Raw genomic sequence first — 19551 nt, forward strand, 5'->3', positions numbered from 1 at the left:
CACAGGTGCCACCCTAATTCCAGATTTAAGTTCGTTTCTCTTTGCTACTTAAGCAGTAGTGGCCTAGAGAAAGTCGCCTTTTACTTTCTTCCTCTGTTAAGTATTTAATGATCTGCAAACAAACACTTCAAATGGTGTTTCTTAAAGAGACCCTGGGATTCTTTTGTGTTGTGAAGATTTCCTGAGCTCCCTGCCTTGTTTTTCCTTCTCAGTTTCTGTTTGCTGCTAGGCTGCTCAGCTCTTGAGAGTACACATTTTTTTAGATAACCTGAATGATGAAGTTGTAGCATAAATTAGCAGTTAAGCTGTACCTCCAGGACTAGAGTCCCTTACAGGGAAATGGGAAATTTGGGTAAATCACTTACCTCTGTGTTTTCATTTCCTTATCTATAAGGCTTGTATAATGTTAAAACTTCCTGGGGGATTAAAGTCTTTCACCAAAGGAATGAATAGAGAAGCAGCAATGGATTAATTTTACCCAATTAATTTAATTAATAACTTGTGTTATTTGTACTATTGTAAGGGGGTGGAAATACCCAGCTGATACAGTTGGCTTTCCAAATCTGTAAGTTTTACATTCACAGATTCAATCAACCAGGGATGGAAAATATTCTGAAAAAACAAATTGCATCTGTACCGAACATGTACAAACTGTTCTTCTTGTCATCATTCCCTGAACAAGACAACACGACGGCTATTTACATGGCATTTACATTGTATTAGGCACTGCCAGTAATCTAGAGATGATTTAATGTAATGAAGGGAGGTGCATACGTTATATGCAAACACTATGCAATTTCATATCAGGGACTCGGAACATTTCTAAATTTTTTTTATTCACAGGAGGTCCTGGAACGAATCTCCTGTGGATACCTAGGGACAACTGTTTCTCTCTCACCACTCCCACTTGTTCTGAAGGTCTGGTATTTTGAAGGAGGGTGTCTGGCTGGGCTAGTTTCGGAGTTGGGCAGATCTTGGTTACAACTCAATTCTGCCACTTAGTAAGCCCATTCTTTGCTTGAATAAGCCACTTCATGTTACTGAGCCTTAGCTTTTCCTTGTGTAAGATGGAGTAATGGCCCCCTTTTTACATGCTCCCAGAACCTTGGGAGGATCAACAGAGGACAGGAGAGTAATATGTGAGGCAGCTGGCTGGCACAAGACCCAGCACTCAGGCAGATTTGTTTCTCTTGTAGCGGTGTCCCAGCTCAATACATATTTCTTGAATGAAGGCCACTTGCTCAAAAGTCACTTAAACATTTGGGGGCTCTGTTGTGTCATCTGGAAATCGGAAAGCCTACCACCTGGCCATCAGGGGCAGGCTTTCCATAAATAGGACACTTCCTTCCACTGGTCAAGGAGGGACCCAGGGTGCCGCAGAACCCTTTTGGAAGACAAATAAATCCTTTGGGCTCCTCTGGCCACTGTTTTCAGCTTCAAAGTATCATTTGTTTCAGTGTATCACACAATGACTGGCTTGAGCTCAATGCTGAGGACAAGAAAGGGACAGATGCCCTCCTTCCTCAAGGGTGAAGGACACATGTGGAAGTGAGGAACCTGGGGAGTCAGTAAGATTATGGCTGTATGGATGTGGCTGGGTGGGTGGCTCACACGTGTAATCCCCCATCTCTGGGAGGCTGAGGCAGGAGGATCGGTTAAGGCAGGAGGATCACTTGAACCCAGGAGTTTGAGGTTTCTGTGAAAATGAGGTGCATGGCATTCAACCCAGGGTGACAGAGTGAGACTCTGTCTAAAAGGAAAAGAAAAGCACAGCAGTGCTGGCACAGGGCCAGGACCAAGGTATATGAAGTAACATGCTCACCCTTCTCTCTCACATGCCTTGATCTGCCTTAACTGGCTATTCTGTATCCACCTATGTCATCCTTCGGAATTTGTAGGGGATTCATTCCAGGACTGCCCTTGGATACCAAAATCCACAGACACTTAAGTCCTTGATATAAAATGAAATAGTATTGCATACAACCTATGCATATGCTCTTTAGTACTTTAAATTATCTCTAGATTATTTATAATACCAAAATAATGCAAATAGCAAAACAGTATTATTTTTGATTGCTGTTTTGTTATTTTTTCTTGTGCCCCCCACCGTATTTTCAATCTAAGGTTGACTAAATCCAAGGGTATGGAACCTGAGGACATGAAGGGCTGACTGCAAATTCATCTGCACCAGCTGGCTTTGCGGGCCCTACAAAGTCTCTGTTGGAACAACTCAGCTCTGCCTTTGTGGTGGCAAATATGGAAACAAAGTGCCACAGTTATGTTTCAATGAAACTTTATCTAACAAGCAGAAGGCTGGGTTTGGCTGTGGGCCGTTGTAGTTTACTGAGCCCTGTTCTGGGCGAGCTTGCACATGGCTGCTGTGCACAGGATGTGAAAGGCACGTGAAGGAGTGAGCTGACCGTTCCTTCCTTCGTGCTGTAAGTGTCAGCCTCACCACAGTCTTCAAGGGTGAGAGCGCGCTGGGCTTTAGCCTCATCCTTCTTTGTTTACTACAGTCCAGCCAGGTTCACTTCTGACTTTCTTTTCCTTCTTTGAAAGTCCTCCCCTCTGCCTGAGTAATCACAGAGCTAAAAGTAGACCTTTCATTTGATCCTGCAATCCCATTACTAGGGATCTACCCAAAATAAAAAAAGTCATTTTACCATAAGGACATTTGCACACCAATGTTTATAGCAGTCCAATTCACAATTGCAAAGATGTGGAAACAATGTAAATGTCCTTCAGCACATGAATGGGTTAACAAATGGTGGTATATATACACCATGGAGTACTCTTTAGCCATAAAGGAGACAGAGATTTTGGATCTTTGTAACAACCTTGAAAGATTTAAAGAATACTTCCTAAATTAAAGTATCACAGGAATGGAAAAACAAGCATCAAGTGTGTTCAATCCTAATTTGAAACTAGTAGATTAACAACTATGAGCTCACTGGAGAGAAAAACTTAACTAAATTCAAGAAGGAGGTAGGGGGAAGAGGGTTCAGCAAGTTCCCACCCAAAGGGACTAATGCACAGGTATATGGCACACGTACTGGGTGAAGGAAACAACTATAACTCAGACTTTACCTTACAAATAGAAACAGTGTAACTTAATCGTGTGCACCCTCATATTCATCTGAAATTAAAAATGAAATTCTCCCCTGTCTGAAAACTGAATAGTCTGAACTTCTCGTAATCCTTGCTCAGTCATCTGTTCCTTATCTCCCGAATATGCCCACTTCTTATTCAGCCTGTAAACCTCAGCTTAAATGTCACATTTCAAGGTCTCTATTATCCCTCCATGTAAAGGTTTGGTTATATATATACCTCCAAGTATTTCCACTTAGAGGCATTTTCAACAATGACATTTAAATAATTATTAGCGTCATTTTTCCAACCTCTCTGGCCTCCCTTGTTCACTGCTGTTTCCCTTGAAACTAGCACAATGCTTGGCAAATAACAGGCATCAATAAATGTGGAATGAATGAATGAATGAGGGACATGACCCAGTGGCCAAACTGCACCATCTTCTGCCTGGGTCCAGTGGCACATGTTAGAACAAGCAGCCAATTTTTTCCTACAGCCTCTAACAGTGAGGTTTTCACACCATCTTGACTGCTCATCCATCATTTTATTTTAAGCATATTACTTCTCTGTCCAAAACAGAAAAGGAGGATACAATTAGGTCTATATCCCTCACTTGCTTAATATTTCAATTCCCCCCAGGGCACTCCCTTCAAGTGGAGATCACAGCTCATGAATATTAAATGTCTTTTCCAACCCAACATGGACTCCAAGAAACAGCAGAGAGCCAGGAGCTAAGAAAAGTCCCCTGGACACTGGGCCCAGAGGCCTCCTCCCTCTCCCAGGCTACCGTGGCACAACTGCACAGAGGGACATGGAGTCACACGTATGTGCAGATGGACTTCTGGTCACTGTAAAGGCCACAATGAAGTCCTTGTTCTTGGCCGCCCAGATTCACCTGCCTTGGACTCCGGCTGCTTTTCAAAGGCACACATCAAAGTCTGGTCTCCATTCCTGATATTCAAGCAAGCTCCAAGTTGGTTCCCTGAGCCTGACCCCTTCCTGATAGTCAGGAAGCTGACCTGGGCTGCGGGCTGAAATTCCTCCCTTCTGGCGTCAGAGGCCCTCCTGTTTCTTTTCATTCTAGCTCTGCCTCTCTGTAGGGTAGGTCTCCCGAGTTTCCAAAGGAGGTGGTAAGCCTTGGTCTGAGGTGAGATGGCAAGCTTGATCCTAACCGATGCTGACTCAAGGGTGTTTGAATGCGTCCATCAGACCTCCCGGTTGAGGACTTCAGATCTTTGATCCTGCCTGCACGTCAGCCTTCCGCCCCATCTCCTCCTTTTCCTGCTCTTTTGTCCCCTTAGTGACCCCCTGTGACCCTTTGGGTGAAAGGAATTCCTTTCTCCTCCCCAAGCCCTCATTTCTTTTAAAATGCACAGTTTTAAAACAATAACAGATCTGGGATTTAAATTCTAGAAGTCAGAGCTGAAAGGGTCCTGGGAGCGCATCTAATTCGCCCTTATCACTTTATAATGGGGAGACTGAGAACGAGGAGGTTCTTGTCACTTTGCAAAGTATCCTAGTAATTTATTGGAAGGATCTAGTTTAGGACCATCTTTGCCAGAGGTGGACTGGCTGCCTTTGCATCACTCACCCTGCAAATGGGGAGCGAGGAAGGAGGAAGGCGAGACCACCTTCAGTGACATTCTGTTTTTTTTTTTTTTAAGACAGTCTTACTTTGCCACCCTGGGTAGAGTGCTCAGGCGTCATGGCTCACAGCAGCCTCAAACTCTTGGGTTCAAGTGATCCTCTTGCCTCAGCATCCTAAGAGGCTAAGACTATAGGCACCCACCACAATGCCCGGCTATTTTTTAGAGACAGGGTTTTGCTCTTGCTCAGGCTGGTCTCCAACTTCGGAGCTCAGGCGATCCACCCAGGGACTCTCAAAGTGCTAGGATTATAGGTGTGAGCCCTTCAGTGACATTCTTGATGGCCTGCTAACTGCCCTGAATTGTCCTAAGCATACTGGAGATGGTATTTCATTCTCTTTCTAAACGGACCTTTGAGGTTTACAATTGTGCCCATTTTCCAGAAGAGGAAACTGAGGCCCAAAAAGGGGGTGGGAGATGACGCAGGTAGAAAGTACAAACAATAGTCGCTTGAGCCATTGAGCCACATTGTGGGACAACATTATGAAGTGTCAAACCCCGTCTACATTTAAAAATAATTTGGCTACTGTCAATGGAGGATGATCTGCTAACAAACAAAACTATAGCACAAAACATAGAATGACCCTACAGTGGAGGCCTGGGCTTTATATACACCAAGAAGAAAGTTTATAGAGTGATAATAACTGAAAATTGTTGTTTTCATGACTCATGGAAAAGGCACAAGAGGGACATGTGTATTCACTTTCACTTCCTGCTGGGATTCAGTGGTGCTAAACAGAGAGCTTGGAAAAGAGAAATGCTCTTTGCTTTGCAGAGAGTCGGTCTGAATACTGCACAGAGTCTTGTGGGAGGCAGACAGGACTTGAAGTCCCCTTCTCTGACCTACCTGACTATATGAATGGGCAGTTCACTTCAACTGTCAATACCTCAATTTTCTGATCAACAAAATGGTGTAATTATTTTGAGTCTACAGAGTTGCTGTGAAGATGAATAAAATCATTTAAGAAACTTATCAGAAAAGCTGGCGCATTTGGGTGCCCAATACATGCGATCCTTCATGGTTAAGTGTGCAGACTCTGCTTACACACTGCCACTCCCTCATAGTGGCTGTGTGACCTCGGCCAAGTGACTAAATCCCTCTGAATCACGGACTTTACTTTTTCTCTATAAAATTAGGATAATAGCATTATCTCACAGGGTTGCTGGGAAGATTGATATGACTTCTGAATGAAGAATACCAATAACAATAAGCAGTAGCAAACATACGCAGAACAATTGTCACTGTGTCACTGTTTTAAGCACTTTACATATACAAACTCATTTTATCCTCACAACAACTCTAAGAAGTAGACACTAGTAGCAACCCATTTTGCAGAAGAGAAAAATGGAGGCACAGACTAAGTGGCTGGCCAGTCTTTTCACCAGAGTCCATGTTCTTAATCATGTGGCATTATGCCTGTGCTAAGCAGGCCACCCATTCTAGGTGACAGATTATGACTATTACCATCACTACTTTATCACTCCAACCCTGACCACCACTCACATTCCTCTTGTGTTTTTCTCTTTTAGAGGCCTGTCTTCAAGTCAAGGGAAGCTTGATTTCAAGAAAGCATTTTTTGGGGGGAAATTCTCTGTGTTTTCTGCAGAGAGTGGTCTGAATGAATACTTATAGCCTGGAGAAGTTTTCTTTTTTTCCAGTTTTAACTTTTTTTAAAGGTGAGAGGTGGATCATCTATTATGATTTCACATTGTTAGAAAGAAAAATAATAATAAATGCAATCCCAGCAGAGCCCATTCTTTCCCCTCTCCTCCACCAGATGCTGTTTTCCTTTTTAGTCACTGTTGTTCTAAAGTCTCATCGGAACAGCCACCAAGAAGCCGTGGCGATTCATCTTCTTGTTTTTCTTTCTCGCCTTGGCTCAGAGCAGGCCAGGGCAGCCTGACAGAGGGGCCACAAGCTCCGTGACCCCCCTGCCCCTCCTGGCAACTGGTGAGGAGGCAGACTGATGCCTCCTCCTTCCTCTTATCTGGCCCACATGGGAGGGGAGTGAGGCGGGCTGGTGGGGGTGCTAATTGAGTTACTGGCCCTGGCTCTAGGACAGGGTCTGGGATGCTGTGTCAGGGATCAGAGACAAAGTGAGGCTAATGGCAGCAAGCCTGGGAGAGAACCGGGTGGGGTGGGAGGGAGGGAAACAGACACATGGGGAATGCCTGCCCACCCCCACGGAGGATGCCTGCAAGTCTGGGAAAGACAGCGTGGGGGTCCCTCCTACTTTGTTTTCCTAGCTATATATCAGTCCAACAGGATTTGAAACCCAAAGCCTTTAAATTAGCTGTTTGACAAATCAGGAATCCTTAGCATCAGATGAGGAAAGAAGCATTAGAGCCCTCCGTCTAATCACCTGAACTTCACAAAGGCAGAAACTGAGGCTCTGAGCTGCTAAGCTGTGGCCAGGAGGCTTCTCCGGGTAAACTGAGACATGGACCCAACCATCCCGTAGAACACAGGGTGGGAAGTCAAAACAGCACGAGCAGCTCTCCACAGCTGCACCCCTGCAATGGATTAAATGTCACCAGAAGATAGCAGGAGCCAGCGCCGGCTGGAGAGAAATTACTGAGCGTCACCCCTTCTGGGGATCCCTCACATTTTGTCTGACTAATTTGACCACTACCTGCCCTCCTTCAGCTTTTATCAGCAGCCTGTCTGTGGTTTATGACTCACTGCTCTAAGAGCAGAATTCCCAACACTGGGGAACAATGCCTCCAGCCTGTGCCTGCTGGGGGACTTATCATTTTACTGATACCACATTTTTAAACTGAAACCTCCGGCCTGATGTATGTTATATTTTTAAAAGAAGGAAAACGGACAAGATAATTTCCACATTGGAAAGGGATGGAGCCTGCCTGGCCTAAGAGGGCTTACGGGTGGTGTTCATTTTAACAAGGAACTTACCCTGTGCTGGGGGCTGAGGGCACTGGGGCTGGGAAAGTGGGAAGGGGAAGTCCCCGGGGTGTTGCATAAAAACACACTGGCATCTCGGGAATACTTCCGGATGCGTGGGCTTCTGAAAAGTCAATGAGAATGTCACCGTAAATCTGTCACCCACCTTCATGCTGGTGTTCAAACATCAGCCCTTCTAAATGGTCAAGAAGGAGGAAGAGAAAGAAGGAAGTGGAGGAGGAAAGAAGGAAAGAAATGAGGAAGGGAGGGAGGGAAGAGAAGGAAAGAGAAAAACAGAAAAAGAAGGAAAACAGGAAGGAAGGGGGAAGGGAGGAAGGGAGAAAGGAAAGAAGGAGGGTGGGGGAGGAGGGAGAGATGGAAGAAAGAAGGAGGGAAGGAAGGAAGAAAAGAAGGAACAAAGGAAGGAAGGAGGCAGGCACTCAAATGTGGAGGCCCAGCAGATAAAGCACGGGCTCTTGACTCTGGAGATACAGTGTGTGTGCTACGGTAACCTTGGACAAGTTATAATAGGTCATAACAGAACTCAGATCCCACATGCAGAAATAAGAGACCTCACGTAGGCTCACACTAAGTAAACAAAATTCTTGATGTAGAGCATGTCACCTAGTGAGTATCCATGAATGGTGGCTGTGGCTGAGATTCTACACCCTCCCCCCAAACCTCTGGCACAAAGATACACTGCAAAAAATAATAGTTAATGTGCACCAAGTACATCTAACTTGCTAGGAATGGGGCTGAACCTCACAGCATCTTATGACAATAATTTTCAGCCAGAACTCAATCAACAGAAACTACCTTTTGGTAACTGAGGCAAAACAAACACACAAATAAAATCTATTCAGAAATAATGGATACTTATGAAAGATTCTCTAGGAGGGCTGGAGAGCCAAGCTTACATGCTCTGAAACCCAATCCCAAGCTCCAGATTAGGTCCCCGGAGTAGTTTTATGAAAAGATCCAGAGCTCTTGCCACACATAGTCACTTCAGCTGCGGTATGTGTACGAGATGCTGTCCCTTGGGAAACTGGCGTGGGTTGTGGCCATGCTCACCGTCCTCATTAAAATGGTTTCTGCAGACTATGCGTCACCACCACTAGCTTTTCATGCAAAGTCTTGGGGGTCTGTGTGTCTGTTTGAGGGGAAGAGGGAAGGCCTGGATCACCTGCCCACGCCTAGGCTCAATGGGGTCCTGAGAGAATGCACTGATATATTAGGAGAATTATCCCTTACGTCTCGGAAGGAGATGCAGATAGTATAAGTCCATAAATATTGGTAAATAGCTTCCATTTTGACTACTTTCTGGGTGAGAACATCAAGGGCTTAGCCAAGGTCACACATCTAAGCTACAGTATGCCTGATCTCTCGGCCACTATCTTGACCCCTCACTGTCTTAACAGATGTTAGAAGAACAGTGCCATCTCAGGGGCCCCCACACTCTACTCTCACTTCTCTGACTCGTTAAAGTTAGATCTGCTGGGAGCCAAAGATTCATTGTCTATTTTTCAGCCATTCCTTGTAGAGGGAGATAGTTTTCTAGAGTCAAGCTATGGGGCTTGTCCTTGGAATGTAGTCCCTGCAAGCTGGGATGCCTGGACCAACTCCTTTCTCCTTGGAATGTCTGTATCTCTGTGTCTATAATGGGACTCTAGATGCCCATCAAAGGGCATAGCTGAGGTCCTACCTTTAACATAAACCCACTTGCTATACAGGGGTAAGAGAGAGCCGTCCCTGAATGCTGTACATACCACTGACAGATATTCCAGTCCACTGATTTGTTTTGTTGTTGTTGTTTTGTTTTGTTTTGTTTTTGAGACAGTCTCACTTTGTCGCCCCTGGTACAGTACCATAGCATCACAGCTCACAACAACCTCAGACTCTTGGGCTCAAGCAATTCTTTTGCCTCAGCCTCCCAAGTAGCTGGGACTATAGGCACCCGCCACAACGCCCGGCTATTTTTAGAGGGGGGCGGTCTCGCTCTTGATCAGGCTGGTCTTGAACCTGTGAACTCAAGCAATCCACCTCCTTCGGCCTCCCAGAATGCTAGGATTACAGGCGCCTGGCCCATTCCACTGATTTGTTATGTGAATTGTTTCATAATAATATTTTTTTCATTCACCACTAAAGCCTACAAGACTAGAAGCCATCTTCTTTGTAAGTAGCTTACCATAATGAGCTCTGGAGTCCAACTCTGGGTTTCAACTCCAGCTCCAACTGTGTATATTTGGTTCTCCATGGCTCTCCAACTCCATGGCTCACCTTCCTCTTTATTTATTTATTTTTATTATTTTTTAAATTTCAAGTTATTGTGAAGGTATAAACAACCAGATCACAATATTTGAATTTGATAGGTAGAGTCCCTCTTGTAGTTATGTTCCTCACCCAAAAGGTGTGCCATACACCCCTATCTTGTGCTTTTTAAGTGGGAGCACCCCAATTCCCCCGCCTCTCCCCTACCTCATTTCCTCTCCCCCTAACTTGAATGAAATTAAGTTTTCCTCTTATGTGAGCATGTGTTAGATCATCTATTGGCTTCAGAATAAAACTGAGTACATTGGATATTTGCTTTTCATTCTTGTGATACTTTACTAAGAAGAATGTGTTTCAACTCCATCCAGGTTATCAGTTTCCTCTTTTTAAAAAGCAGTGCAATAAAAGAGTTTTATAAGAATAAGAGTTTATAAATGTGCTTGGTATACAACAGGTGCTCAGCACACACTATTGGAAGCAGAACACTTAGAATCTGGTAGCAAGTAACAGTCTATAAAATGGATCTATGGGTATCCCAGTCTCATCCTCTTGGTAACATCTTCATCTTCATTCCTTTCCTCTTACACACCCTGTTGACACACTTTGGGAACCACGGATCTAATCCAAAACAATCATTTTGGCCAAAGCATAGAAGGGAAAGTAGGGGCCATGCGGGAAAGGCAAGCTGGGGCCAGAGTTCAGTCCAGGGCTACTTCCAGCAGCCTCTCCTAGTCCCTACCATTTCATGTTCCACACATGTTTCTCCTCTATACCAACCAGGCTCTAACAACCAAGAGTATCAAAGGCCCCACATCCATGGACCAGGTGTTAACAAACTTTGTAAGTAAAGGACAGGATAATACATAGTTTAGGTTTGGGGGCCATAGAGTCTCTGTTGTAACCGCTCAATGCTGTCACTATATCATGAAAGCATCCACCAAAAATATATTCATGAAAGCGTGTGGCTGTGTCCCCCTAAAACTTTATATACAAATATAGGCAGTAGGCCAGTTCTGGCCCGTGGGCCATAGTTTACAGACCCCCTTCCATGGAGAATGAACTTCTAACTATAAAAGATTTCTTCATTTTTGTGTATTGCCACATAGTTCTAAAGTACCACAGGGTATGCATGACAGGACTCAAACATTCTTTCAGCGTATCATATCCTACTTTCACTACACCCCAACCTCTTCCCAGAAGCATCTAAGTTACATGCCACATGAATGCAGGTAAAACAGGTAGGCATCTTCCAGCATGGTCTGGGATTAATGCTAGCTGCTGCGAGGGTACAAGTACGGCTCGCGATTATGAGGAATTCAGTCACAGACCTCAGAATTCGCACTGAAGTGAAGGTAAGACTCTTAGAGTCCATTTAGTCCAATCATTTTGATTTACAGGTGGTAAACTGAGGCCCCAACTAGAAAAGCAAGCTGGCTGGCTTTATGCAAGTTCTGGGCACAGCTGCACCATAGTTCAGTGGGGCCCTAATTTTAGTCCATACCACTAGGCAACTATCAACGACATTCAAATCAGAAGAGGAGAGAAAAAAATCTTTTGCAGTTGAAAAACCCAAGGTCCTGCCTAAAAACATCCCATGATCTTCCTCCCTAAGCTTTTGCAGGAACCTCTACTGTATTGCTCAGCCCCCACTGGGTGCAAAGGAGTGAGTAGGTGATGAATAAATGTGAGTTAAGAATTGAATAAAAGATAAATGACATGGGTTTTACCCTCACGGAGTTCACAATCCACCAGGAGCAGGGACATGTAATGCACCTCTATAATGCACTGCAGATGCCAGGATGCGAGAACATCTCCTTCCCTTTAAGTCTTCCTAGAAAACTGCCTTTCAGTGAGAAATCTTCCCACCAAGGTTTTCACCCCCTCTATAGCTGCCCCTTCCCTCTTCAGATAGAGCACCTCTGTCTTTTGTACTTGCAAATGAATTGTGATTAGTTTTCACCTCCAGCCCCTGGGATTAGCCGGAGGACCTTTGATCTTCAGGTATCGATTTGCATCTTAAAGGAAGTATGATCTCATCTGGGCCAGCTCAAAATTCCATCCCTGCCCCCAACCCCTGTCTGTTTACCAGCCCTGGGCTAGCCAGGGCCTCCCAAGTGGGGCTGAAACAACAAGATCAGCCAGACTGTGCAAGAAGGCAGAGGAAAACAGATTTCCCAAGTGACTCGGCAAAGGTGGGAAAAGGACGTTTCCTTTCTAAACACAAGCTGGTCTGCTATTCCTCCTCCCTCAGATCAGAGAGACTGCCCAAGGTTCGGAGTCTGCAGAAGGGACCCTGGTGGGTCCAAGATCCTGGCTAGAGGTTGTGTTCCAAAATGAGCTGAGTGGGCAATTGAGAAACATACAAAATCATGTTCAAGTTCTTGGCCCCTGTCTTCAGTTTCAGGTGACCTGTATGACTCCAAACAAGTTTTATAATCTTTCTAGCTTCTAATTTTTCTCACCTGTGAAATAAGAATAAAAGCCTTAAGCACCTATAGTAATAGCCATCCTGGACAGCTGGTGTGAAAAAAAGCAATAATATTTATAAGGTAAAGCTTGATCAAAGAAAAAGTAATCTGTCCTTGTCATTTCCTATAAGAAGAGGGCTTGATGGGTTGGTTGGTCTGCTGTATCTCCTGATATCTAAAAACAGTGCTAGTACATAGGAGGCGCTCAATAAACATGTATAACATAAAGAAGTGAATTGTAATGTAGACATAACTATTGTTGTTATTGTAATTGACCAGCTCTCCAGTACTGTCCACTTCTCCAGCCAGGCCCTGAGAAATGGCAAAGACTTACCAATGCAATTGAAGGAAATTTCTTGTCGGCAGAAAAGGGAGCAGCCATCACCATTGATCTTATTCATGTCATCACATTCTTCACCTTGGCCTCTGTAGAACCGAGATAACATTGGACAGGTTAGTTTCAGAATGACGGCCAACATGGAGAAGTCTTCTCTGGCCCATGAACCCTTCATGAGACCTTGGACAGATCCCTTCCCCTGTCTGAGTCTCTGATTCTTCAAACTAAGACTCTTAAAGGGTACAGATTTATAAGATGTGATTCCATTTGTTTTACTTTGTGTTTCTGATGATGAAGTAGAATTCCCGCTTCACACTCATTCTTTGAGTTCTCAAGTCAGTAAGCCAGATGGGAGTAAGAAATGGATGAATAAATGCACAAATACATGAATAGACCTTGTTCCCACAGTATCTAGACAATCTCACTGCCATTTTTGTGTTTCTGCTTTTAGAAGGTCAAATTCAAAGGACATGTTGGAGGTTCTATGATACAAATGCTGATCCTTCACCATCCCCTGCCTTGATACTTTCCTACACCCCCAATACACTTAAAGATTTTTTCTGCTCATGTGCTCCTCTTTAGTCATTCTTTCACTGGTAAGTTTTGTTTTCTCCATTGGGCGTGTCATTTCATGGTGTCATGAACTCCAAGGCCTGTGGGACAATGCTATTAAGAAATAAAGAATGCCCCCAATTGTTTTTGTTGGAATTACTTCCATCACCAAAGATGATTTTGCAAAGGATGGGCAGAAAATGAGCAACGCTTTTGAATTGGGCTTAGGCAAGGAGGAGGAGGAACAAGATCTTCAATTCTAGCTGGATTGTTGCTTTCTGGAAAATCCCCATCCTTTAAAAACAGAAAACTTAGCTTTAGAGCCCCATCTTTCAAACTAGCCATGTGAGGTTAGGTAAGTCACTTGGCTTCTCTCTGATTTGCCCATCATGATCTAAATTTAGAAAAAATAAAATGAAATGTAATAAAATTCTGGTCATCGTAGCAACATTTCACAGTAGCCACAAGGACTCAATAACTATATGTGGCTAGTGGATACTGTGTTGGACAACACAGAATATGTTTCTATCATTGCAGAGAACTCCACTGAACAGTGCTCTGTACACAGATGCTGGGCCTCATGTATTAAAATGGGGGAGAAAAAGGCCTAATCCTTAGAGTCTGGTGCAAGATGAGAATGTAAAGTAATGTGACTGGAACAGTGTGTGGCATGCAGTAGATGCTTAGAAAATCACAGTTTCCATTTCCACTCTGCCTTTCTAGGTCTTTACAGAGTGTGTGGCAGCTGTCCCTCTCTCCCTGGAGACCAGCTGGGATGTATCACAGCATGGAAGAGGCCTCAGGCTGTTTCACTAGGGCAATTAACACTGGATGATGTTTGTTGCTTTTAGGAGGTGTTGGAGTAGCAGGGCAGTGCCATGCAATTATGATGGCCAGGACACTGCAGTGATCTCCAAAGAGCCACTCAAGTTCTCTCCTGTCTACAAACCCATCAACAAAGAAGCCCACATTCCTAGCTGGTCCCAGGCTTGTCTGCCAGTGAATCTTGCTGGCTGGAAATTGCTGGCCACCTTGTGCTTCTTAGAGGTTCCATGGGTTGTCTGGGAAGACATTTTTTTCATTCTTTTAAAATTGGGCAGTTTCCTAAGCTACAGAGAATATGTCCAACCTGCTTTCTATCACCACCCAAACATTAGGGTCACTACAAATACCTTCTAGGCATGACAGAAGGATCATAGATAAGGAGGTTCTGAGAAACCTTCTTTGACCTCTCGAGCTGGAGCAGGTGCCATCTTTCTACGTATATATAAGCATCTTGGTCTATCAATCGCTTGTCCAACTGCTTTTGCCTGTTACTTGAGAGTCCTCCATATTATGCCGTAGGATCCCAAAGGAAGTGACAGAGTCCTGTCATCCTGGGATGTAGCAGCCACTCTTTTACTTGTTAGATACACAGGGTCGTAACATCACACGGCCATACGATGGTGAATCCAGATGAGAACCTGGCTTTCAGTTCACATAATGGTCCTACTCCTTACTGGGTGTGTAAGCTTGAGAAAACCTCTTTAAATCTCTGTGTGTTAGTTGCCTTTTCTGTCAATTATGATAATAGGACCTACCTAGTATGGTTGTTGGGGGATCTCAGGAGATAATAATATGGCACAGTGCTTTGCGCATAGTGGGGCTCCATAAATATGTATAAATATCATTATCATAATATTCATCCAGTGTCTTTATCTTTGTACTTGATATGAAATTGGGATGATGTGTTGCTGTGGATCACTTATGACTGAGCCTTCATCTATGAGGAGCCTCACTGAGTGCTGAGGTCCATGTTTCTTTGTCAATTCCCTTATAGATAGAGCAAACAAACATGTACCATCCCATGAAAAATCCTATTGGCTAAGATGATACCCGTCCTTTTCTCCAAAGTTGTCCTTCCCTCCCCGCCCCCCGTAGGGGAATATCCCTAAGCTGCATTGTGTTTTCTACAAAGTATATCGACAAATATTTGGTATCTGTAGGTGACTAAATGAGTATCTGCTGCCTGTGCAGAAGACTAAAAAGTACTAACAAATTGTATTAAATTAGTAATACTATTTAAAATTAATAATTATTATGATGATGATAACAGCTTTACATCAGAGAAAAGAATAATATTGTTTGCAGTATTTTCCCAATGCATCTCTGTCTCCAAAATGAATAGACTCTATTGATTAGACTATTGATCAGGCTCCAAATCTTGAGACTTTAAAATTATATTTGTGGACGGGCCCAGTGGCTCACACCTGTAATCTTAGCACTCTGCGAGGCCAAGGCAGGTGGATTGCTTGAGCAGATTGTACATCATTTGGAGACCAGCCTGAGCAAGAGTGAGACCCCATTTCTACTAAAGATAGAAAAACTAGCCAGGTATTGTACTGGGAAACCCGTAGTCTCAACTACTCAGGAGACTGAGGCAGAAGGATCACTAGAGCCCAGGAGTTTGAGGTTGCCGTGAGCTATGACACCAAGGCACTCTGCCCAGGGCGACAGAGTGAGACCTTATCTCAAACAAACGAACAAAAAACTGTGCCAAATTAGAAAATCCCAAATCACAATTGTGTGTTCTCAGCAAGGACTGGAAATGTTTTCTAACTATTTTAGATATGCAGCTCAATCTTGGACTCATAAATGATGGTATGTTTCCTCCAAAGAAATTACTCTGCTTAGTGGTTCAGCACTCCATCAGACAACAGCTGTATTAAAAGCTGGAAGTCGATCTTTTAATGTTAGACAGAATAGTAGAAAATTTTCCTTTCCCCAATTTTGTTGCATTGGAAACTAGATATTCTCCTTCTGTTGCCACATTTGGTTGTGGATCTTAAATACACACAACTTCGTGTGTTAACATTTAATGCAACACATCGTTAATTTTATTCCCAAACAAGCAAGCAGCTGCACCGTCTGTGCTTGAGGAGTCAAATTCTTGGCAATCAGCTGATTTGTGCCATCATTTAACACTTAAAAATCCTAACATTATCTCCTCGATATGAAAGTCTCAATATTTCAGATACGAAGTGATCCATGTAGAACATTAAAGACATACAGCTACATCCCTGAGACACATTACATCAGCCAGCCACTTGAAATCATGACAATTGTTACTTGCTATAGCAGTGCCAATGTTTTTAATGAATGTCATTCCTTACGTCGAAAACTTCAATCAGTACCTTTCTGTTCATAGTTCAAAGTATTTTGGTAGGTTGGGGGTAGAGGGAGCAGAATCTTGTACACGTTATTATCTTTCCTTTTCTCTTTTCTTCCTTTTTAAATTTTTATTTATTTATTTATTTATTTATTTTGGGATAGTACCTCACTCTGTTGCCTAGAGTGCTGTAATGTCAGCCTACCTTACTGCAATCTTCCTCCCAGGTTCAAGGACTCCTCCTGCCTCAGCCTCTTAAGTAGTTGGGGCTACAGGCACCTGCCATAACACCTGGCTAATTTTTCTATTTTTAGTAGAGATGGGGACTTGCTCTTGCTCAGGCTGGTCTTGAACGCCTGAGCTCAAGCCATCTCCCTGCTTCAGCCTTCCAGAGTGCTAGGATTACAGGTGTGAGCCACCCCACCTGGCCAGACACTACCATCTTTTTGAACAGCAAGTCGAAAAGATATAACTCACTGGTCCTCAAATGATCATATTTTCAACATCCCTCTTTTTTTTTAATGCTAAATGATTATCAGGAAGCACACTGCCAGCCACTAGCTGATGTCTGTGTGGCTGGGTAGTCCTGTGCTAACTCTTTTTACTTGTATCATTACACCATCCTTGGTGTACTTGTACCTGGTCCCTTCATCCCAAAGCAGAGGTTTTCAGTTACATTTCATAGCACAACATCATCGGTAACAAATTAAATGGCTCTTCCCGTCTTGTGTTGATGATGACCACAAAGAAATCATCACCTGACATGTCTTTGTTGTATGTGAACTACACCTATGAGCTGATTCATGCTCTGCACATAAGTGGTTCCATCCAACTGTGAGGCACATTCTTTTTTTTTTTTTTTTACACCACCCCTCCTGCCACAGAAATAGTCATTGTAATTCCATATTGCACAGATATTATATGACACCCAACAGTGCTATTTAATGAGGGAATGTTGCCAATAGCTTGTTTTGCCATCTCCACACATAATGTTTACCACTAAATCTGTCAGTAGCTTTAGAACTCTCTTAGCCATAGTGCAACTTGCAAATAAATACTTTTGCACTAAGAAACACAATTTTAGCAATAAGGAAGTTAATTTTGAATGATTATTTTTCTCTTCTCTACCTCTAGAGACAAAACTCTCAATTTTGTGCCAGAAACACATTTTTGTGCTTATTCTGGAGGAAAGGAACTAAGAAGTTTATTTATTGAGTTTTACACAATGCAAACGTCTTGATGGCTTCTTGCCCCCGTTTGGCAGTTGCGTAACATCTTGTCCTGAGGACAAGAGGATGAATAGACTGATAATCTGACAAAATCCGTTTATAGGCATGCATCTTTGTATCTTGAAATCATAATTTTCTTTTTTGGCTGTAGTCTTCACTTACTGATTCATCTGCCTCAGTGTACTCATCCTCATATTCAATATTCCCTCCAGAGGACTGATTTCTATTTATGGCTCAAACTTATAGTGACTTGGAACACTTTGCTACTTTTACGAGCCTTCGACCCACTTTGCAAATTGTTGACATAACACAACAAAATACTGCAACCAAAAAAATAGCCGGGCGTTGTGGCGGGCGCCTGTAGTCCCAGCTGCTCGGGAGGCTGAGGCAAGAGAATCGCATAAGCCCAAGAGTTAAGAGGTTGCTGTGAGCCGTGTGACGCCACGGCACTCTACCTGAGGGCGGTACAGTGAGACTCTGTCTCTACAAAAAAAAAAAAAAGAAAGTAACAAATAAATACGCAGCTTTAACAAATGTAAATGGTGACCAGCAAACTGTGTCAAAGTGAGTTAACCTGGAAGAACTGGGTCCTGATACCCGAATGTGGGCTGTGATGGAAAAGACACAGAGAATCCTTGTACCACACATAAAACTACTAAGATCAAGAGCAAATGGTAATAGCTGCATAATGGTAGCTCTCTCTAAATCGTACATTGTATCACATACTTGAGAAATGTGTGTGTTCACAAAAAATGTTTTTCTTCCAAGGCCAAAAGTTTGAAGACTAATTGATAAATTACTGGGATACTTGGTAACTCACAGCTCACCCACTAAAGACTATTTAATAAGCATTTCTGGCCATTATATGATCATGCTCCCTCTGTTCAGCCCCCTAAGCGTCTCTTGGCCAAATCGGCATCTCTCCTGCTCTTCTGCCTTCAGTTGGATCCACTTACTTCTGGATAACTCCATCACCACAGTACCCGCTCCCGTGGATGTATGTGGCAGCAGGGGATGGCTCACTCTCCTCAGTTCCTGATATAGTTATGACCCGATACTGGTACACTCTGCCAAGATTCAGATTCCTGGAAAAATATAAGGAAGACTATTAGCTATACAAATACAACACTGGGGGCAGACATCAGGGAAATTGATCCCCTGGAGGACATGCTGCCAGCCTCACTCTCTTTTGAAACCAAATGCACATTTAGTTATTCAATGATTTTTACTGCCTGCAAGGGCTAAGGCACTATTTTTATTGCCTACTATGGTTAAGGCAGTCTGCTAAGCATAAATGGACTACACTAAAATGTACAGCAATAATAACCAACATCAACTGACTGATTAATTACCACATACGTTACCCGGGTGCTATTTGTCTTTAAGCTTTATAAAAACCCACATAGAAGAGTGTCATATGGCATGTGACCCATCATGAAGGTGCGTGAAAGAAAGCCATCCAGGAAAAATTAGCATGATGAGCAAAAGACCAGAGGCGGGAAAGTCCCACGTTAGATTCTCTGGACACTATCTTATTTTCCCGCGTTTAAAAACCTGAGCAGAAACTCATTACACGCGAGCAAGTCCCTCCCTGATGCCCGTGTACAGTCATTCTCCTCCCCCCAGTCACTCACTTATCCTTATGTCTTTCACTCTTGATGACAACAACAATAATAGCAGCATCCATTAATAGAATATCAGGCCCTAGGCTAAGCACTTTTCATGCATTTCTTATTTGAGAGTCAAACAACTCCATGTGGCTGCTAATATTTTCATATTGATGCTACAGACGATGAATCTGAGATGTGAAAAGGTTAGGCAATTTGCTTACAATCACATACTATTAAGAAATACCCTATATTCTGCCTATCAGATCCCTCTTTGAGGTCTGTTTTAATAACTCATCCCTTGCAA

General features: G+C 43.3%; 1 protein-coding gene across 1 annotated transcript in view; it reads right to left on the reverse strand.

The window, feature by feature from the left end:
• LOC128567301 (pappalysin-1) overlaps window positions 1-18719 on the reverse strand; it is a 143802-nt gene extending 125083 nt beyond the window's left edge. The window contains exons 1-2 of the mRNA XM_053564446.1: window positions 18594-18719; window positions 12706-12797 (exon numbers count right to left, since the gene is read on the reverse strand). Coding sequence (XP_053420421.1) covers window positions 12706-12772 — 67 coding nt within the window. The 5' untranslated portion in view covers window positions 12773-12797; window positions 18594-18719. The remainder of the gene's footprint in view (window positions 1-12705; window positions 12798-18593) is intronic.
• Between the last annotated feature and the right edge of the window lie 832 nt (window positions 18720-19551).

Source organism: Nycticebus coucang, chromosome 2 (genome assembly GCF_027406575.1).
Source record: "Nycticebus coucang isolate mNycCou1 chromosome 2, mNycCou1.pri, whole genome shotgun sequence".
Lineage (NCBI taxonomy): Eukaryota > Metazoa > Chordata > Mammalia > Primates > Lorisidae > Nycticebus > Nycticebus coucang.